The sequence below is a fragment of the Mus caroli genome, chromosome 8 (assembly GCF_900094665.2).
Source record: "Mus caroli chromosome 8, CAROLI_EIJ_v1.1, whole genome shotgun sequence".
Lineage (NCBI taxonomy): Eukaryota > Metazoa > Chordata > Mammalia > Rodentia > Muridae > Mus > Mus caroli.
Window position 1 is genome coordinate 6447514 of NC_034577.1, and position 23190 is coordinate 6470703.

Here is a 23190-nt window from a genome sequence, read left to right on the forward strand (position 1 = left end):
CATTTATTACACCACTAGGCCTTCGGTGTCCCTTTTCCCCTTCCTTAGAAGCCATGTGGCTCCAAGTAGACAGTTCTTAAGAGCACACTGAAGGGAAAGCACCTTCGATAAACTTGTCTGGAGTGAATCAGTCTGAACCCCAAGCTGCCCCCCCCCCCAGCCGCCGTGTCAGAGGCCTCGCATCTCTCACAAACAGGACTGCATTGAGATAGAATGAAACATCTTACAAAAACTGAAAGTGAAATGCGGAAGGCAGATTGAGCAATCCATGGAAGGCCAGAGCCAGAGAACCTACTTCAGGGTAGCAAAAGATGCAGAAGAGAGAAAGTCAGGAGAGCGCTCCTGGGGGAGCCCAGCCCTGCCATGCTCTGAGGGCAGCCTCCCAGGACACAGATGACAGGAAATGACCCACCCCTGTGGTCACTTACTCCAAAGGCCTAGACCTTCAAAGTGCTCCTTGTGGAATGGATGAGTCTGCAAAGACCCTGCCACCACCGCGCCTCTGTTTTTGCTCCGAGAAAGGAGAAGATATGAAAGTGGGATATGATCCCATCACTCCGCAGAAGGAGGAGGGTGCCTGGGTTGGGATCTGCAGGGATGGAAGGCTGCTGGCTGCTACCCTCCTGCTGGCCCTGTTGTCCAGCAGTTTCACAGCGATGTCCTTGTACCAGTTGGCTGCCTTGCAAGCAGACCTGATGAGCCTGCGCATGGAGCTGCAGAGCTACCGAGGTTCAGCAACACCAGCCGCCCCGGGTGCTCCAGAGTTGACTGCTGGAGTCAAAGTGAGTTCACCCCTCCTCTGCCTGTGCAGGAGCCCCAGGTATGCCACTCCACAGCTGTCCAGTAACTGACTGGTTGTCTCTTTTCCTAGCTCCTGACACCGGCAGCTCCTCAACCCCACAACTCCAGCCGCGGCCACAGGAACAGACGCGCTTTCCAGGGACCAGAGGAAACAGGTACGGCTGGGGCACAGCAGTTAAGAGCTGGGGCTGTGCTGTGCACACCTGCAGCCGCCAGACCGCGGTGAACGAAGCACTTTGTGTAGCTTTGTAGAAATTGCAATAAGCTGCGTGGTGTGCCTTGCCCTACACTGAGCAGGGTGTATGGCTAGGAGGATCCCTGTGGGAGGTGACAAGAGGACTAGGGTACACGGATCTCTCGCACTGATGTGTGCTCAAGGACTTAGCAAAAGAGCTCTTCCTGTCACCGCAGTCACGTGACCACCTGCATTCCAGTCAAGAAGCCATTCCCTAGCATTTTCAGATTTCCCATGTTCTGGCTAAGTTCAGATGTGGACAAACCCTGCATTATGAGGGTTTACTAATTTTTTTTTTTAAACATGCGCGCGCGCACACACACACACATTGTGGGGGCAGTTGCAAAACACACAGAAATGGCAAAGACCGTAATGCACCCTTTCCATATGCAACGTAATTTCCTTGTAATCAGCCTGTTGTGGCTTCAGTGGCTGTTGTCCATTCCCTAGCGTTTTGCAGAGTTGGGAGTTACTGAGATGGACTTTCTTCTTGCTTCATGAGGTAAAAAAGAAGCAATACTTGTTTGTTAACAATACAATTCAGCACACTCCTGCTGTGGTCTGCTTTTTTATTCTTATAAAAAATTTTTTTTACCTGATAGTCTGAGTGAAAAACAGCTTAAAAGCTATATGAACAACAAAAATTCTTGACTCTCTAAGTTACATGCCGAAAGAGTATGAAAATATTACATGCACCGCAGTACCAAAATGTTTNCGCAAATCTGAAATTTACTGTATGTAGTNTTAGCTACCTTCTACCCTTTTTGCTGAAATAATTACAGCATGTATAGTGCAGTGTACACAATAATAGAACATATGCCATGGTGCATATGTAATAACAGCACATATACCATAATGGATNGAATAATAGCACATAATTACAGAGCATGTAATAAGCACCCTGTATGTCACGGTGTGTGTAATAACAGCGCATAATCACAGTGCACATAATAGTACAAGCAGTACACTCTGCTGTATTTTATTTCTTATTTTACAATAAGTATCTCACCGATTTCTTAGTAATTCCCTTTGTCTAATTTGTTGCTTGTGCTTTAAATAATGATTTTATTATTACTGTGACTGATACAGGATACACAATTTTTCTTGTGTGTATCTCTTGTGTCTGAGGAATTATGCATTCAATAGAACCATAGTTTATTATTCAAGTTTCTTATTGTGAACTCTTTGGGGTGACAGGTTTCTATATGCACATTAGAATTTCATCGTTGTACCTTCATTTCGATACTTATGCAGCATCAGATAGCTCCTCAAGTTTGAGTGTGAACCCCATCCACTAATTATAAATACTGTTCACATGTTTTTATCTTATTTTCAATTTTATATTTTTAAATTAATTGGTTAGTTATCTATCCTATTTATTTATTTATTTATTTATTTATTTATTTATTTATTTATTTATTTATTTATTTTGAGACAGGGTTTCTCTTTATAGCCCTGGCTGCCCTGGAACTCACTTTGTAGACCAGGCTGGCCTCGAACTCAGAAATCCGCCTGCCTCTGCCTCCCGAGTGCTGGGATTAAAGGCGTGCGCCACCACGCCCGGCTATTTATTTTTTTTAACAATTTGACATTGATGTAATTACTTGCACTTCACCTTGTATTTTCTTCAAACCTATATAGAGCCGTTGTGATTGTATGGCTAGTAAAGGGATTTCTGTTTCCTCTGGTTTATCCAGTTAAAGCACATTTGCCCCTGGCTTCCTAACTACCAAGCTGCAATCCCCTTTACTTGTCTCTTGTTCTGACCAAGCGTTCCTTTGCTCCTAACCTATTAATCCCTGTGTCTTTTGTTGTGGTAAAGCCTCTCACACTTGTATGACTTCCTCCTTTCTCCATCCCCCTTCAGGCTGTTGTCTCAAACAAAAGTATGCAACTCCTTTCCCTAATTCTGTGCTGGTGAGCTTGTGGAGTCGAGTTCTTTATGCAGGACTGGATTGATGTGAGACAGTGCTATCACTGGCCTCTTTCTCTGCCCATCTGCTTCGGAGGGTCTAAGTAGTTTTACATTTTAGTGAACATCAATACATAGTCAGGCGAGATGCCACAGAGGTCTTAAGTCATGTCTGCTACACTTCCAGGCTTCTAACGACTGGTTTCAAAAAGAAACCACAACTTCGCCATTCTAAAAAGAACATAGACTTATTTTAAGAGCTTTAAGAGTAAAGAAGAGCAGAGAATTATAATGTATGTCGTTAATTCTAGAACGTTGGAGGTAGATGGAATTAAAGATTTCAGCCTGATCTATATAGAAAGTTCTGGACCAACAGGGCTACATAGGAAGAAAAAGAAGGAAAAGAGACAAAGAGAGACAGAAAGAGAGACAGAAACAGAAAGAAAGAGAGAGAGGAATACTAGGGTTAAATATCCTGTAATGATATAATTTAAAATTTTTTCCCATTTGTATATTTTATAGATTTGTGATTTTATGCATCCAAATATTTCAGACTGATGCAACTGGGAGAGGGAAAATAATTAATAATTTGTAAAATTTAAAGAACAATGTATGATATACGTATTTTGTTTTTTTTTCTTTACATATATTTCCCTAATACTCATAAACCGAAGATGAGAAAGTTTCAGATATGAGACTCAAGGAAAGGAAATATTTCCTATTCCTAGACAATTAAAGTATTGGCTCTTGTTTTATATATTATCCCTTTGAATCGGGAAATTTTATTTTGTTTTCAGTGACCATTGTGATTACCTACTAACCCACAAAAGTTATATGAAACTCAAGGATTTTCTATTGTGGTTTAATCGAGTCTTATTTTTCAATTGAGAAAAATGTATTTGTTTTTGTGAATTTGTGTTACACATCTGGTTGTTCTGATTGTTTTCTTGGACTTAAAATAACCTGGGGTGTTCCTTTTACTTTCAAGGTGTCCACTAAGGCTTTTATCTGGGAGCTGCTTATATCTGTTTCTGAGCTGTGGGTATCTCCATCCTATCTCATCTGACAGCAGCAGAGGGGAAACACAGATCCCTGCCAATTCTTGAGGCCCCCGGGGACAATTAGTACTTTTGCTTAATTTTAAAACTTAGCATTTTGGCATACTTTTTTTTTTTTAGTTAATTTCAATTGGAATTATATTTTATTAAGCTTAGTGCATTTTATAAGGTCATTTTATTATAGTATAATAAACAGAAATGTGGGGAAATCCAGGAATAAAGAATTGCCAAATAGCTTATCATAACCAACAATTCACTCTTAATCCTTTAAATGTGTTTGGAAAGATTCTTAATAATAATAAAGAAAACTAAAGCAACATGATCTGAAAATATTACATAATCTAGTTTCCTTAAAACTGCCATCACACAGGACTGTGCTTTGAGCCTTCACCAGATACATCTTTATTCATTTCACAATCTAAAGAAGAACATCTTTAGAGCCTGAGAAGGTGACTTCTTTAGAGCTTACTGGCAAACAACATTAGCCTGTCATCCCAGCTACTCTGGAGCCAAGGAAGGAGGATCACATGATGAGTTCAGTGCCTGCCTGAGGCAGCTTAGTGAATCAGGAGGCAGAGGCAGGCAGATTTCTGAGTTCAAGACCAGCCTGGTCTACAGAGTGAGTTCCAGGACAGCCAGGGCTACACAGAGAAACCCTGTCTCGGAAAAAAAAAAAAAAAAAAAAAGATTCCTGCCTCAAATTTAATTGAAACGAGGGAGGAGGAGGCAGCTCAGTGGCCCAGCTTCTGCCTCGAATGCACAGGGCCCCAGGACCGAGCTTCAGCATCTCCCCACTTGTTAGTCAACAGGGAAAGTAGATTATAAATGGGCAGGAGGCTGGGAATTTCCATTCTTATTTTGTTTCACGTACCTTTGCTTTCGGACTTAGGATGATACCTCCAGAGGGAGAGCAGATAGGACAGCTTCTTGACATTGGAATCCCAGCCTTTAGAACCGCAAGTCAAATGAGTGTCCGCCCCTTGAAGACAACCAAGCCTCTGGCGTTGTGCAGTATCAAAACATCAATTATTAGGACAGGTATCCCTTGGTTAGCTCAGAAAATCTGGGTTCTAATGGAGCTGAGTAACTAGGTTCTGTACGTCTGTACTTTGTAGTACTGACCTCACCATTTCATATCCATTGTGTTGTTCTACTTCCATGGACAAAGTTACTATTCTATGTGATGTTCTGTGTTCCTAATGCAGGTTAGCTCACACCCATTCTCTGTTTAGGATTGTCTAATACTTTGATTATAGAAAGACAAAACTCTTTTTAAAAAACGTTGTATTGATTATTCTGTGGATAACATTTATCAAAGCTCCTGCAGCAGTAGCAGTGGCAAAGCAGAGGTGGAAACAGGGACAGTTAGGAGATATAAAGGAGGGCAGAGGGACCCAGAGATCACAAGAGCAAGGACCAGGATCATTTAAGATTCACAACCATGCAAGAACTATCTGTATTTTATCTCCAAATAATAATTATTGGACAGGGATGTTGAGATGGCTCAGCGGGTAAGAGCACCAACTGTTCTTCCGAAGGTCCTGAGTTCAAATCCCAGCAACCACATGGTGGCTCACAATCACCCGTAATGAAATCTGACACCCTCTTCTGGTGTGTCTGAAGACAGCAACGGTGTACTTAATCTACAATAATAAATAAATCTTTAAAAAAATAATTATTGGACAACTTGGGTCACTCTCCCTTGTTTTCACCCATTTATCCACACAGACTTCTCAGTTTGGAATCGGGTTTTGAATTATACAGGGTTGCAAAGATAGTTCAGAGCCTTTGGGAATACCTCTGCCCAGCCTCCCTTAACTATGTGGCTCCAGGCCAAAAGAAGAAATCCAAACTAATGGTCACCTAGGAACTCAACACCAGCTGCAACTTGGGAGTTTAGGTTCCATCCAGAATGCTCTACTGCATTTAACAACTGTAAAATTTAGAAATTAGAGGATATCATGCAAACATAATACCTTATATTGTAACACAAGTCTTTTCTTGGATAAAGAGAAGTGCCAATGCTATTTTTGAGTGGCCTTTCTTAATCTCCATAATCCAATGCAAGGAAGGAAAAGCCGTGTTGTTTTCCAAGTTGGAAATGTTGGCTTAGCCTTTCCAGGATAGCTTGGCCTACAGGCTGCACCATGTCTAAAGGAATGCAGTGTAGAACTTAACCATTTAGGTGAACTTGAGCCTCCTACCAGGCATGGGTGGGCCCCTTCCTAGAACAGCTGGCTGTTCTAGGTGATCTTTGACCCAGTCTTCACTCATTTTTTTTCTTCTCTTTTTCAGTGGAAAGGCTCCCCTGAACCCTGCTCTCTCTCTCTCTCTCTCTCTCTCTCTCTCTCTCTCTCTCTCTCTCTGTGTGTGTGTGTGTGTGTGTGTGTGTGTGTGTGTTGCAAGAGCTGGCATTTGTTCAATTTCTAAAATGTCTTTAAAATTGGAAATACTGATCTGATAACCAAACCTCTGCACCCTGTTCTGGTTGAGCTAGAAGTTTTGGGAAATGAGAGTCAGGAAGCCAAGCCAGTCGGTGCAGCCAAGCAAGTCTGTTCTCTGGAGTCATCCATCGTGGTGAGACACACAGAGAAAACAATGAATGATACATGCAAGTTGATATAATACTGGAAAATCTTAGGTTGAAAAAGGTAGATAAGTCGGCTTTCTGAGTATCAGAACTATGCAGGATGCCGGGGGGAAATCTTTCTAGCTCTTCCTGAAACATCAATATTTCTTCATAACTTTAGCTTTTGTACTTCTCAGACATGAATATTTTCAAAATGATTTTATAATTTCAAGTGATATGCTGTTCATATTAATAATTCCAGATGGCCAACATGTAGGTGAGTTTTAAGTCAAATCAGCATGCCCTGGAATCACCTGAGAAGAGAAACTTTTGAGGGATTATCTAAATCAGGTTGGCCTGTGGATGTATCTCTGGGAGAGTGCTTTGGCTGTTAAGTTATGTAGAAGACTCAGACCATTTTGAGGGTCACTATTCCATGGAAGGCTCTGAACTATGGGAGAATGAAAAAAAGATAGCCAACCACAAGCCAGCAAGGGAGGAGGAAGTCTCTCCCTCCCCCTCCCCCTCCCCCTCCCCCTCCCTCTCTCTTTGCTCTTGACTGTGATGTAATGTATGATCTGATGTAATAGCTTAGGATGTAATAGCTGCTGGAGTCCCTACTTGGATTTCCTTTAAACAATTTCTTTTAAACAATGGCCTGTTCCATGTAATTGTAAGCCTCCTCTGTCAGAGCATTTGACACAGCACCATCAGTGAACCCAGGAAAGCTGGTAACACCTGTCTTCTATTCAGTTGTTGCTTTTATAGGTGAGCTCCTCTGGACAGGTGCAAGTTCATCCCAGTGGTGGTGTCCTTTAAAGGACACACCTGTCTCTAAAGAGCTAAACCCTGTCCAATTGGGCAGACAGCCATTGTATGGCATTGTGTTGTCACTCTGAAGTGAATGAGAAAGGGAGGGAGAGGAGCCAGCGTGGCAGAGTGTGCTCCCTATGGACCTCTGGATGGTGACCTTTACCCTGCAATAAAGGTTTTCATTAGGCAAAAACATGGTTTTTATTTTAAATTAAGAATTGATGTATATTACATATAAAAAGTAGAGGTTCCATTATAATAGTTTCATACATTATAATATACACTTTGATCCTATACATACCTAGCCCTGCTGCCTTTTATCATCCTTCTTATACATCATGTAACAGTTTCCTCTAAGATTGAAACATTCCATCCTGCAGGAAGCTACCTAAACAGGAAGCTAAACATTCAAAATAACTTCAGGAAGTCCCAGAAACAGACTAGATTCAGTAGCCCCTCCCCACTAAAGTAAGCAATAAAAGCTGAGAGCCCTTATCAGACCAAAGGAAGCTATCTTGGTTTGAATATTTTTGGTACGGGAAATGGCACTACTAGGAGGTATGGACCTGTTGGAGCAGGTGTGGCCTTGTTGAAGGAAGTGTGTCACTGTGGGAGTGGGCTTTTAGACTCTCCTCCTAGCTGCCTAAAAAGCCAGTCTTCTGTTTGTCTTCAGAACAAGATGTAGACCTCTCAGCTCCTCCTGCACCATGCCTGCCTGGGTGCCGCCATTCTCAACATGATGATAATGGAATGAACCTCAGAAACAGTAAGCCAACGCCAATTAAATGTTGTCCTTTATAAGAGTTGCCTTGGTCATAGTGACTCTTTATAGCAATGCAAACGGTAACTAAGACAGAAGTTGGTACTGGGGATTGGGGTATTGCTGTTGTAGTCCTGACTGTGCTTTTGTTTGGAGGAATGTGGATTTGGGCCTTGGAAAGTAGCAGGATGCTTTAAGTAAGGCTTAATGGACCATCCTAGTAGGAACATGGAAGACATTAGTGCAGAGGGTGATTTGAACTGTGCAGGCCTGACTCAAGTTGTTATAATGGAAAAGAATTTTAGTATGTGGCCCATTGACTGTCCTTGTGATATTTTGATGAAGAATGTGGCTGCTTTTCACCCTTGTCTGAAAAGTCTACCTGTGGCTAAGGTGAAGAGATTTAGATTAATTGCTTTGACAAAGGAAGTCTCAAAACAGCCTGGTATAAATTTTGTTATGTGGTTACTAGTTTACTCTTACTAAGAGCATTTGGATGAAAAGGAACAAGTTGAGAAAGGAAAAATAAAAAATGTATGGATCAAGTATTAAAGGGGAGCCAGGAAGCAGAATGGAGCTGAAGCCTGTGCTCAAGGAGATAAATAGATTTAGGGACTGTGTTCTTGAGGAAAGATCCCACCCTGCTAAGTTTATTGTGCTTTTGTAATTGAACGGGGACTTGGTGATTGTTTTCATCTGGGATTTTAGTCTGGAATAAACTACAATCTAGAAATGAAGAACAGTGGCCATGAAAAGCTTAGTTCCAAGGCAAGGTGGTGCATACCTTTAATCCCAGGAGACAGAAGCAAGCAGATCGCTGAGTTCAAGGCCAGCCTGGTACATGCCTTTAATCCCAGAACTCTGGAGACAGAGGCATGCAGATCTCTGAGTTTAAGGTCAGTTTACAGAGGAAGTTCAAAGACAGTCAAGCTTAGGCAAGGAAGGAGTTGGAAAACAGAAAGCTGGTGGTAATGTAATAGAGCAAGAGGGCCATATCTCAGCCCCAGTAAGCAGCCAAAATCAGCACCTTTAACTATGTGGCTCTGGCTTTAATGTCAAGAATAGAAGGGACTACTGGGACAACTGATGCTGGCTAGCTAGAGCTCAGAAATGAGCAGTGATTAAGAAGAGATGATATCAGTGAGGTAAACCGGGGAAGTGTTTTCTGAGCATGCAAAGAAGCTGTGTTCCGGAGATAGCCATGCTATCTCATGCTGCAGCTGAATTTGGTAATGTTTAAGAATCACCCAGGTGTTACTGGTGTTGAAGGTATGAAGAGGCCAAGGAGAACAGCTGAGGCTTGGCACTGTGAGAGGCCAGGGAAGGCCACTGATGAAGGTGCAGCCTCAGGTGCAGTTGATGGCCAAAGACTGAAGGAATCATGCAAAGAAGTTGAGGCTTAGCACCATGAAGAGAGCCTATTGGCACCTATGAGAGGCTATTGGTGAAGCCTAGTTGCTGTGGGTAAGTCCAGAATATTGAAGATGCCAGTAACATGGGATGGCCACCAAGAACAGCAGCAACAGTGGAGTGGAGTCAACCAGAGCCTAGAGTACTACAAAGGGCAGAGCTGGAGGTGAAATGACACCCTTTGGAGGAGCCCAGAAGTATTGATCCCAGACACTGGACTAAATGAATTTTGCATTATGCTGTGTTTAATAGACTCATGTATTTGAACAAGCCCAAGAGGGCCAGGGAGTGGAATGAGGTAGTTTGAATATGCTTGGCACAGGGAATGGCACTCTTAGAAGGTGTGGCCTTGTTAGAGGAAGTGTGTTACTGTGGGAGTGGGCTTTTAGACCCTCCTCCTAGCTGCCTGGAAGCCAGTCTTCTCCTGTTTGCCTTCAGAATAAGATGTAAACCTCTCAGCTCCTCCAGTGCCATCCCTGCCTGGATGCCGGCATGCTTCTCACCGTGATGATTATGGACCGAACCTCTGAACCAGCCCTAATTAAAGGTTGTCCTTTAGAAGAGTTGCTTTGCTCGTGGTGTCTCTTTAGAGCAATGCAAACCCTAACTAAGACAGAAGCTGAGCTGCAAAGAAGATTCTCAGGGGAGAAAGCCAGCAGAGAAGATTCTGAGACCACATCACCTGCCTAAAAGAAGCAGAAACCAACTGAGCTGCCTGCAAGAGGCAGGCTGCATGCTGTGGGCTGAGCTCCAGGTTCCCGGCTTTGTGAGTGTCACCCATGCTGGGTGTAGGCTTTGGTGATGCAGCTGTCTTTGAGTCATTTCTGCTTTATAAGTAACCCCAATAAAAATGACTCAGGCTTCACCAAGTTGGATTTTGATGGTATCCATACTTTGGTCTGTCATGGGTCTCTGACCTGGGGTGACTAGATGTGTGGGTTACATCTCCCCAGAACAACAGCATGTGGGCTTTTTCCTCTGTCCAAACAACCCCCTCTTTACTTTTGTGTTATATGTGTTTGTGTGACTATTGTGTTGTAATACATATGTGTTGTATACATCATAACATCATATCATATATATAGATGTAGATTTCACATATACAAATCTATTATATTAGCAAATATACATATTTATCTTCCTGATTCTGTCATATTTCACTTAATTTGGCGATCTACCATCCATCCATTTTTCTGAAAACGGCATAATTTATTTTATGCTTGAATAAAACTCTATCGTATATACATCCCACTTTTTAAATGCTAATTCGATGGGCAGTGTAGGCAGTATTCCATAGCTTAGCTGTTATAAATAGATGTACAATAAACATGAAAATGCATATTTCTGTATTGCATGCTGCAGGAGACTTCTTTGTGAATATTCCCAGGGTGATAACACATTTTGAATGAACCAAGGGAAGCCCAGGGTCATGTGGCGGAACAGAACAAAGTTATCATAAAGGTTACAATAATAAATTAGCAATTCAGCATATATATATATCAACCAATTAGCAAATAAACAAACTCCTTCCATTTACTACATAATACCTGCAAATTTCAATATAATCTGGCTTTTATAACACTACAAAATACATACTAGATAATAAGCAGAAGTATGGTCTGACTTCATTTTCATCTGTTGTCCATTTCAGCTTACAGAAGCTATGTGTTCTCCATGATTGACAGTGTGCCATGATTCTCCTGTGTGATGTCTGTCTCCTTGGCAATAGCAACAATAACAGGACCAGTTAGTTATTTGGGGAACCAGTAATTATTTTCAAATATAGACTTTTACTTCCCAAGCAGGAACAGACTGCTTCTGTACTTGTCCCCACCATGGACAGGAATAGTTTAGTTGGGTTTGAGGATGGATTATAGATTTGAAAAAATGTACCCAGGATCCCAGGTTATGGGAACTAGAAAGAAACAGGAAGCAGAAAAGATGTTCTGAGCTGTCTAATGTTTACAGGCATGGAGACCCACTCCTCAATCTTGTAAAGAGGGAGTTATGTGGGTGCTCATCTGTCCCAGTGTCTTTTCAAGTCTGGCTTTTCTCTGTCCTTGACATGATTACCAAAATACTTGTCAGGGCACACTGGGAAACTGTTTCAGGAGAAAAGCTCTGTGTGTGACATTCTTTTCTCATGAACCAGTCATAACCACACACAATTACATAATGGTTATTTTGTTTATATTGGACTTTGATTGGTTGAAATATTATACAGCCAACCAGATTCAGCTTGAAGGATTTTGATTCTGATACATAAAGTGAAACATTAGTGGCTTCTTTTCCTGTTTCAAATCATGTGCTTGAAATTTTCTCGATTAAAAAGTATATGGATGTTATATTGCAAGTTACAGCTTTTAGATAGGGAGACACTCTTTCCATATGAGTAACAGTTAAGAGCCCCAGCGAACACTGTGAAGACTGCTGGCTTTCCTCACATCAGTCCTGAGTGAGGGCAGCTGTGTTCATCCCTCAGGAATTTCACTTGATAAACTACGTACTTCACTGAGCCAATCTTTTTCTTTTAGTTATATTATGCAGTTTAATATGAGTGAATATTCTTGAGATCTAAAATGTGACCATTCTCAGATTATTCATCATGGTTTTCTGTATCACTGTGTCATGACTTTTAGAAACACCTTCTGCGGCTCAGTCTTTTATGGGTTCTCCTGCCAACTTAGCTGAGAAGAAAACTTTGTTAAACATTTTATATAATTTCAGTTGTGGGAGAGGGAGAGTTATTTTTAAACCCATGAAATACTAAGCACTATTAATGAATTTCACGGTTGTTATCAGTAGCTGCTTCTTTCATTAGACTTTGGATCTCTAGACTGGTGTGGCTACATATCTATACTATTGGGAAATGTTACAGTTGTCTGAGTTTGGTTCACGGTGAAGCAAATCTTTTGTTGCACTGCTATAGATATTATAAAATAAGATCTGTATTGAATGACCCTCATAATAGAAACTGGAAAAAGGTTAATGGTAGATTTCAAATTTCTTAAAAGAAAAAAAGAACTGTATCCAAAATGCCCCGAGACCTTCTTGACTCAGTGCTGCTGATGAACTAGCCCATTTGGTGAGTATGCCTGAGATCCTGGCACTCAGCAGCCAGTTGGATAGCCTGTTTCCATCTCTGAGGAGCACTTCTTACAACAAAATTCCTCTTCTAAGGGTTATATTTCTCATGATACATGTGAAACTATTATTTTTCAATGTTCAGGCTAGAGCTAAGTTTTAGTTCAGAAAAAATTAAAGTATAATATTTTCTTACCAGCTTGGTGGTGGGTTTGAACAGATATGTTTGGTAGGACACAGATATAAGGGTTGTGGCAGTGTCCTGCTGAGCCTAAAGAAACAGTCAGAGAGGAATTCCAGTAGGAAGTTCTTCCATCTTGCCTTTATTACCTTCAGTTAGTATAACATTCTCTACCAGTGCCCTCTTAGCATGTTCCCAGCTATACGTTCCCAGCTATACGACTGCACTGTGTTAAAACCAACAGCGCTAACACTACTTACAGTGTTACTTTGTGGGTTCCTACAGGGGGATAGATTCTAAGATTACACTTAATCATCAGGCACACACACAAGAAGAAGGGGGATTAATTTCAAAGAGGAGATGGTCCCATAAAAGAGGGCAGAAGAGGGTAGCGAGTGAATGTGGTCAGAGTCAGAACACATAGTATATTGAAAAATTACTTTATGACAGTCATTACTTTGTACAATGAATATATACTAATTCAAAGCTTGATTATTAGTTTTTTTACAAAGGTAGATGGGAGGAGGGGGTGTAGACTTGGATGGTCTGGAGTGCACGGTGTAGGCCAGACTGCCCTTGAGTGCGTAGAGATCCTCTGCTTCCTGACTACTTTTTAACTTTTATTTTTTCCATGCATGCTTAGATTTATGATTTGCATTTGCAAAGGCATTTACTGCTTCTTGTGCTTCTCCTTACACATCAGCAGAGAGGCCCTGCATTTGTGTTGGGCCGTTTTCTCTCATTAACAGTTGTTCTTGGTTCCCTCGATATGTGTGCTTTGATCTGATGATTCCAGGAGGTCTTGTTGACTGTGCAGCCTCAGAAAACCTTACGTCATATTTTAAATGTTTTGTTTGTTTGTTTGTTTGTTCCTTTGGGGGGCTTGTTTTCTCTTTCATCCAAAATTATTCTACTGAAAAAGCTTGACTTTGGCTGTAGAGCAAAATAGAATTAGAACTCTGGTCTTATCCTGGCATCTCAGGCTCTGAAAAAGCTATCTATACTCCCTAAAGCCAGCCTTCCAGCACCTGATTTTTAGAGTTCTCGTCAATATCAAGACAGAATTCACAGCAAGCCTTGGGGTGGTATTTATCACTTCTGTCTGTCAGTAAATCATGGCAGTAACTTTCATTTCTAGACGTGGCAAAATCATACTTTTTTGTTGCAAGTCACGATTTATGTTAGATTTTAATTAAAGGAAAATTATTTTAGAAAATCCTTATAAACGTAACTCTTCAAATATATGGTGTATGTAAAAACCAAAGGACCTGCCTGGGTCTACACCAGCTCTCCAGTGTATGTTATGGTTTCCAGTTTATCGTTTCCATGGGATTTCTGAGTGTGTAAATGAGTGGGTCTGATTCCTGTGCCCTCTCTTGGGCTCTTTTACTTCTGTTGATTTATCCTGTCCAAGTTCAATGTTATAGATTTTGTTTCATATTATTATATTTTATTTTGTTATTTGAAAGAAAGAAAGAAGGGAAGAAAGAAAGAAAGAAAGAAAGAAAGAAAGAAAGAAAGAAAGAAAGAAAGAAAGAAAGAAAGCCTAGGCACTAGGGTAAAGGTTAACAACTGAGCTGTCATTCCTACCTGCTGGGAGAGGGAAGGTCCGTTTTCTCCAAAGAAGTGACACTGGGTATATCAACACTCAGTGTAGGCTTCAAGTTCAGGAGTAGTTGATGAACACATCGTGAACACCACAGCTTTTCTGTGTTTTTTTGTTTGGTTACAGCTTGCTGGGGTTTTTGCTTTTTTGTTTGTTTTTTGTTGTTTTCTCTTCAGTGTTCTATTTTTATTGGTTTTTAGAGGGTTTTATTATATCGAGTTTGCATTTCTTGGTTTTTGGTTTGGGTTTTTGTTTTGTTTTGTTTTGTTTTTCTCTTCAGAAAGATATTAAAGTTTGGTGGGGAGGGAGGGAGAGAAGGATTTAGGGGAGGGAATGAATATTATCAACATGTATTTAAATTTATTAATTGTTTTATTTTAAATAATAATAATATAAAAAATAAAAACGAATAAATCTGCTTTAAAAATATTTGGAGCTGAGACTGGATGGTACAGATAGCCTCTCACTGTGTTTCCAAAACACTGAAGCCCAGCCTTGGGTGTCAAGAACTCTGTGTGTTTAAAGGGGGCAATTTCACAAAGACCCCGTGAAGACACCATTCTGCAAGTAGTGTGAAGCTGTTAGAGCTCCTAGGGACACAGGGTTAGCTATAGCTTCTCTCTTCTTCGTGGCCTTCTTGCTTCTGCCAATAACTAAAACACTGTGGTTTTTTGTTTTTTGTTTGTTTACTTTTCAGTCATTCAAGACTGTCTGCAGCTGATTGCAGACAGCGACACGCCGACTATACGAAAAGGTAATGACCGGCCATCCTCTGTGTCTGATTAGGATTCAGTCCAGCGTGGCTGATGCTTGTAAGTCTCAAATCTAAGGTAGAGTTTGAACTGTAGCTCCCATCAGCCACCCTCCAGAGTTCTTATAACATGAGCCTTTTCAAACTGACTAGGGAGCAAGCACACAGACTAGTATAATAACACAGTCAACATATGACCTCAGATTAAATTTTAGATAATCAGAACACGTTGAGTTTAGCTTTTATTGTTCGGGGAAGTGTTGGCTACTACAGAGACACGTGGCTGTCTTCATGTGTCTGCCTCTACTCCTTGGCTGGAGATCTCCTCGGGGAATGGAAGTGAGGCTGCCTTGTCCTAAAAGTTGTAATTTTATCAGTTTTTAATGTGCCGTGAGAGCTTAATGATGGATCATTTCCTCTTTGTCAGAGTGGGATGCTTTCAATTTGATTTTGCTTTCTTGAAGCTTTGCTAGTTTTAATTTTAGAAAGAAAAAAAGAGTCGTTTCTCTAATAGTAGCCAGACACAAAAATACACTTTTCACCCCATTTCCCAAATAACACCACCCACAATTTTGAGCCAGAGGAAGGACAGAGCACAGGGGCTCTGTTGACAGACCCCTGAGCAGTTTGCTGCTCCTGCAGGGTCTCTCCTGGGGCTCTTTATCACCTTGCTACCCTTGATGTCCTACTCCAGAACAACCTCTTCTCCCCCTAATTTAGTCCAGTTTCTCATAGATCTGTGCACACCACTCTTGCACGCAGCGGCACCCTGAAAAAATAAATATTTGGGAAACATCGATGCACTGCAGTCCCTGACAAGATAAAATAGTTGTTGAACAAAAATGTTCAAGGAAGGAATGATCCAGCTGATCTGCATATTTTCTCTGCAGTTGTGTTTTCCCTGGGGCACACAGACATGAGCAGCATTGCTGTGACTTTTTCATGAGTGTAACACTGTATGTTGCTGTATCACAGTGACTTTTTCTTATGAGTGTATCATTGTACTTTGTTGTTTTCACTCTCCTGTCAGGACAGCCTGCCATGCCAACCCTCCATCTCCTGCTTAAGGATCTGTTTCCTTCCTTCGATTTTCTTACCACAGAACCACACGTGTTTCCACAGGTTTTCATCTCACTTCCTACAGACCCCCTCATTATTCATAGTCTGCTACATTTGGCATGCATGCACACACACATACTTGTGAATACACACACACACACACACCAGAATCATGCCATATTTGTCTTTCTAGGTCTGTGTCTCATTCAAAACAAGGACCTCCAGTCCTTTCTTTCTTGTGAGTGTAAATAATTTCCTTCATCTTACAGCTGGATCACAATCAAACTGTATACATACTACACTGCCCACTTATCTGTTGACATATTTATTCAGTTTACATACAGTGACTGAATCACTGAGAATATTGGAGTGTTTGTATTGAAGAAAATGTATGTGGGTTTTATTTCGATGGAGTTTGACCACTAATGACTAATGGGAAGAAAAGAAAAAAGAAGAAAGCCCATGGATTGACAAGCAAGCACTGTACAAGGACAACTGGGACTGCGTGGAAGCAGAGTTAGCCAGGGCACAGGGATTTCTGAGTCCTTGGCCCCCAGCTGGAGTTTAGACCACACTTGGTGGCCAGGGATGGAGAAGCACGTTAGGATAGATAACATGTGCAGGCTGGCCTTTGCAGTGAGTCTCGGGTTCTATTTTGCATTTATACTTTTATAGGTAATTTTAATGGTGTTAAATGCCAAACAAGTACCAGGCCATCTGAAAAGCCATGATTGCTTATAGCTTTCTGTTTCCAAAAACCACATTTGCAGTATTTAGACATCAGCAACTGATTTTCTAAGAGTAGAACTCAAGCCAGAAGAACTGCCTAAGGACTGAAGACAACATTTGAAACGATGCTTGGGAAAGATTCACTAGTTACATTTGTTAAAAGGGAAAGCAAGCCTAGATCCACACAAAACACGGCATCCTCTTTGTTTCTGTGTAGGCTTCTGGGCCTGGGCTACAAAAGGTCAGAACTCCATGGCGATTTGCCTGTATGGGCTAGTTTGGGCCAGCCGAGGACAGGAACACATGCTTGAACAGTATCTAACTGTGACATACATGCATTGCTATTCTAGGAGGAGTTGAGCAGACCTACATGTGAAGAAAGTTTACGTGCCAGGAACCACTGCCCCTTGCAAAAGACAGAGCCTTTCCCAAACAGATAACATGTTTTTATGCTTTCATCTTACTGCTTTGCCTATTACCTGGAGTCCTAGGGAAGTGTCCTACGTTCTCCAGAGCACAAAGACAGGGATGACTGTCATTTGGTATGCAATATGCTCACTCAGTGATGACCACTTCCTGCTGATCCAAACACCTCAAAAGGAGCTCACATTTATTCTTATCTCAAATATGGGTGGTGATGGTTCTGGACCACAGGCCCAGGTTGCCCCGGGAAACATTCTAATGCAGAAAGCTCCATGACGTTTTTATAGCAGCAGAACAAAAGACAGTCAGTAGTACATCAAAGCATTTTTCAGATGCCTTGCTATGAGTATCAGGTGGCAAAAAGGGGAGAATTAGCTGTTGACATTTTTAACTTTTGGGTTGGTGCAAAGAGTCATTTGCTAACACATTCTAAAGGTTTTGCTGGATAGCCACAAGGATGGAGTTTAAACACAGAAGTGGGGCAATGAATAGATAAAAGGAAGCTAAGTAAAGTGCAGTTTGCTTGTTGCTGTTGTTTTCCTGTCCAGTGTGAACGGCCTCACTGGCTACTGATTTACATTCCCCTCTTAGGAGTGATCTTAAGCATCACTCCAAATTTTATTGAATTTGGGGGTGTCTTTTTAGGGACATTTTTCTATTATAACCCTTGACTACTCTATACTTCTTAATTGAGCTATTTCTCTCTTTTCTGTTGAGATATGAAACTATAGCGTAGATGACAAAACCCTTACAAAAATGCTTGATTTGTAAATATTTTCCCTTACTTCAAGGATTGTCTGCATTTTATTTTATTTTATGTTATTTTATAGATAGGGTCTACTCATGAAGCCTCAAGCTAACTCCTGAGTGCTGGGATTACAGCCATGGTATTACCTTGTTGTTCACAAGTATTTAATTTAAGGACATCAAATTTCTTTATTGATTCCCTTTTGTTCCTCACACTTCAGTTACAACTGTTGACAAACATATCAACAAGCTCAGGAGCAAATTGATGCCTATGCTTTTTCCCAATGATTGCATTTTTTATTCAAGCCATTTGTATCTATATATAAGTCACTGGGTCATCTTTGCCAGTTTTCTGTAAGGTGGCATGCCATCACCCATAACATGTAGATACCTTGTTATTCTAACATCATTTGTTGGGGAGGATTGCATGGTCCTGGGACACTTGTGAAGACCCAGTTAGCATGAGAAGCATGGCTTTATTTCTGTGCTCAGTGTTCTGTTGGGTTATAGGCATTTGTGACACAGGAATACTTCAAGTGTAGCTTGGTAAACGTTTAAAGTCGGGAGAGTTAACTCTTCATCATTGTGTGTTGTTCATTGCAAAGACTGTTTTGGAGCCTCAAGTATCCTTGTCAATAATAAATGAACTTAAGGTTGTCTTTTCCATTTAGGAAAAGATCCAGTGCATTTGTAAAGAAGCTGTACTGACTGTAGATAGCATCAAGTAATATTGCCATCTTAATAGATGAGGCATCTTCACAAGTACATATCTCTCCTGTGTTAATTTTCGCAATATATTACAACTTCTGTCATGTGCATCTTTCAATACATTGAATAAATTTATTCCTAGCCATTTTGTTCATTTGAATTCAGTCTTAGTTTAGGTAGCTATAATAAATTACTGTAGACTGGATTGTTTAAGCTATAAGCTTTAAGCTACAATAGTGAAGTCTAGAAAAGTCCAAGGCCAGTTGACAGGAGGTCTGTTAAGCATACATTTGTATTTTGTGGTGGTTTTCTTTTCATTATTACCTTGAACAATGGATAACAGTGCCAAGAGTATCTCACATCTCTTCTTTAAAAGATACTCGTACCAAGCAAGGCAGTGGTGGCACATTCCTTTAATTCCAGCACTCAGGAGGCAGAGGCAGGGGATTTTTGTGAGTTTTAGGCTATCCTGGTCTACAGAGTGAGTTCTAGGACAGCCAGGGCATCACAAGAAAACCCTGTCTCTAAAAACCTAAATAAATAGTATGTATGTATGTATGTATGTATGTATGTATGTATGTATGTGTCATAATTCTTTCTGGAGGCTCTACCTCTGAAGAGCATCACTGGGACATAGAACTTAGCGTATAGGTTCTAGGAAGACATAAGCTTGTTGCATAACAAATGATATCCAAAGATGGAGTTGTCTACGTCAGTTCTACATTTTTCCTTCTTGGCTGAAATGAAAATGAGTTTGGGGAGTTGACCCTTTGTGAAGCCGCTTAGCTGCATCCTTTTGTTAGTTTTGCTGGGTTGAATACCTGTTCTGTAGATGACTGCTTTGTGTGACAACAAATGGTTCTACTTTACTAATTTCAGTTGGCTGCCTTTCCTCTGGTTCACTTTGTATGCTGGCTGCTGTAGCTGGAATTCCATTGCAGTACTGGGCAGCAGTAATAAAAAATCCTGTCCTGCACCCATCAAGCAGCATTGCATCTACTTACATGATTAATGTTTGTTATGGAGTTTCTTGTGGTTTCTGGCTTCAGGACCAGGGTGATTCTAGCTTCACGTCATGAGTTAATAACTATTCTGGTTTCTAGAAGAATTTGAGAAAGTTATTGGAAGTGTCTTGTTTATATGTCACCATCCTGGTTCCCTTCAGTTGCATAAACATGTTTAATAGTTCCATGTCTGGCATTTTGGGGGGATGTTTCCTGTTAAGGTTTTATTTTCTCTTGAGGTTGGTCCATGATTTGCTTATAGTTTTGTTTGGCTTTTAACCTTTTCTTGACAATTAGACAGTTTGGAAATCAGGTACCCCACCTATCCCAGAGTCTTCTGTGGGTTGCTATGATATCGTCAGCATAGTTATTTACTTATTCCATTGCTTTTCATCCATCTATCCATGTATCCATTTATCCATCCATCATCCATCCATCCTTTCATTTATCCATCCATCCGTCCCTCCCTCCCTTTCATCCATGTATCTATCTATGCATCTACCTACACATCTTTATACACATTACATCCATGGAGTCTGCTCTGCTGTCTCTGCAGTCAGCCTGGTAAGTTCCTCCCTCTTTGTAGTCCTAACCTCCATAGTTATTAATCATAAACACCAGAAGCCTAAGGTAAAGTAGAAGCCTATTCCCTCAGATCTTTACCAGTTAGCTCTGTGCGTTCCTTGTATGCTAATCATTTGGCCTTAGCTGTCACCTCCTGCTGGCACAGAACCCAAAGGTCAGCTAGAGGTGTGGGGTAATTAGCTTTAATTGTCAACTTGAAACACTTAGAATCACTTGGGAACAGAGTCAGTGAGGTATTGCCTACCTTTGAAGGACAGCATGTCTGTGGGAGGTTAGCTTAACTGATATGGAAAGACACAGTCCAGTGTGGGCAGCACCATTCCCTAAACAAGGGGTTTTGAACTGAATAAGAATGAAGAAACTGAAGCATCCAACTGTGAATGTATGTTTTGCCCTCTTCTCTTGCCTGGGAATATAATGTGACTAGTTGCTTCAAGATCCTGCCAGTGATGGACTTGGAATTATAAGCTAACATAAACACTTTCTCCCTTAAATTGCTTTTTGTGAGACTCTAAAGAGTGCATATGTATACTTTAGGGCATGTGCTTACACAATGCATGTGAATTATCTTTACATATCAATACCAAAGTCTTTATTCCATTCACATTACTACATGTTAAAAAAAATATTTTCAGACACTTCAATGTATCAGTGACCTAAAACCTAGTTCACACACAGAGTGAGGCATGTCATCTTAGAATGTCTCTCAACAGGGGGACATCAATAAAACCCAAAAGGTAGTACTTTTGTTTATCTGTAGTTTAACTAATATCCTGAAGTTCTAAGAACATTTTAAGTGGGCCATGATATTTATACTTAAGTTTTCAATTCCCGGAGCTGTTAACATGTCACTTGGTTTGCTCTCGTAGAGGATTTTCTGGTGGCATTTGAAAGCACAGTTAACTTTAATCAATTATAATATGGGAGGTTATGTATAACCTGTGATTGTGTGTGCCTATGTATTGTATTAAGTTTTGTGTATACCTGTGTTGTGTGCACCTGTGTTGTGTACACTGTGTTGTATGAACAGTGTTGTGTGCACCTGTGTTGTGTGCACTGTGTTGTGTGCACCTGTGTTGTGTACACCTGTGTTGCATGCACCTGTGTTGTGTGCACCTGTGTTGTGTGCACTGTGTTGTGTGCACCTGTGTTGTGTACACCTGTGTTGCATGCACCTGTGTTGTGTGCACTGTGTTGTGTGCACCTGTGTTGTATACACCTGTGTTGTGTGTACCTGTGTCATGCGCACCTGTGTTGTGTTCAGTGTTGTATGCATTATGTTGTGTGCACCTGTGTTGTGTGCACCTGTGTTGTGTTCAGTATTGTGTGCACCTGTGTTGTGTGTACTGTGCTATGTGTACCCATGTTGTGTGCACCTGTGCTCATGTACACAATAGAAGAAGAACATGTAGAGCGAATGAAAACAAACATGCATTAGCTCTACCTTCTTAATAAGAGCATTTGACAAAAAAGTAGCTACAATGTAAAGAGCCAGTAAATAAATTTAAATTACTGCAGAACAAAATTCAGTAAGTAAATACTTTGGCCTAGAATATTTAAAAAGTACTTTTAGAAATCTATGTTTTACTTCACTTTGGTATCTCTGCCAATTCCGTAATGGGTGGTGTTTCATTTTCCAGAATTTCAATAACATGTTTTGCCAAATGTTTTACAAAGACAGGAAATTGCCTGTGGCTGATTACCACAGCAATCATCCGTTTGAATTATGTTTTACTTAATGTAGAACTTACTAATTCAGTGATTATTAGATGCATATCTGCTGTGGGATAAAAAATGCTGGGGGAAAAATGTGGGATAAAAAGGCCAGGGAAATGGCAGGTAGACAAATAAGCTGGCCTGACCCCAGAGGAATTAGAACCCCAAGGTGGGGGAAGATGTCCTCTATGTTCAAACTATCAACTCATTTTTAATAAACCATAAGCATAATCAAACTTTGATTTAATCATTGTTTTTAACTTGACAAACAAAACATGTAACCCTGACTCTATGTAACCCTGACTGACTGTTCTGGAACTTGCTTCACTCTGTAGACCAGGCTGGCCTTGAACTCCCAACTTGGGGTCTAGACTTGTAACAATCTTTATTTTACAATGCCCGAGTTGTTACAGTCTTTACATTAGTTCTTTCTCAGGTTGTTCAGTACTCAATGATCTAACACACCTTGGGCACAAAATTCCATTTAAACAAAATAAACACTGGCTTGTTGGAGACGTCTCGCTAGAGAGTAAAGAGGGCTTGGTTTTGATATTCGTGTTTGATGTGACCTGCTTCTCTGAGCCTGTTATCCTGATGAGCAATAGGGGAATTTTTATTTAAGAAAATGCTTTGACTTCCTACTTGAGAAGAAAAGTGTGGTGACCATCCACGTGGCACCTCAGGGCCACTCCGCTCTGGAACACATGCAATGGAAGTAGCTCCAGGAAATGAATTCGCACAAGGTATAGGCTGAAGAGAAAGATCACCCATGATTCCATGATGCTTCTGTGTCTGTCTGCCCATCTCCAGCACTGCCAGCTCACATGCCCTTTCCCCCAGGATCTCTCCCAACCCCCATCCATCTATGATAATGCTTCCTTGAGGAGCCAGCTTAACGATCCTTACTATGACCTGAATTCACAGTGGTCTTTGCTTTGTTTTACTATGGACATTTTTTCTTTCTTTCTTTCTTTCTTTCTTTCTTTCTTTCTTTCTTTCTTTCTTTCTTTCTCTCTCTCTCTCTCTCTCTCTCTCTCTC

General features: G+C 40.8%; 1 protein-coding gene across 2 annotated transcripts in view; it reads left to right on the plus strand.

Moving 5' to 3' along the window:
• Positions 1-250: 250 nt before the first annotated feature.
• Positions 251-23190, plus strand: part of Tnfsf13b (TNF superfamily member 13b) — a 29836-nt gene continuing 6896 nt past the window's right edge. Inside the window, exons 1-4 of one of the 2 annotated variants that reach the window (XM_021170776.2) lie at positions 251-782; positions 872-956; positions 8062-8154; positions 15127-15183. In XM_021170776.2, coding sequence (XP_021026435.1) covers positions 465-782; positions 872-956; positions 8062-8154; positions 15127-15183 — 553 coding nt within the window. In that variant the 5' untranslated portion in view covers positions 251-464. The remainder of the gene's footprint in view (positions 783-871; positions 957-8061; positions 8155-15126; positions 15184-23190) is intronic. The other variant, XM_021170778.2, reaches the window with a different exon arrangement.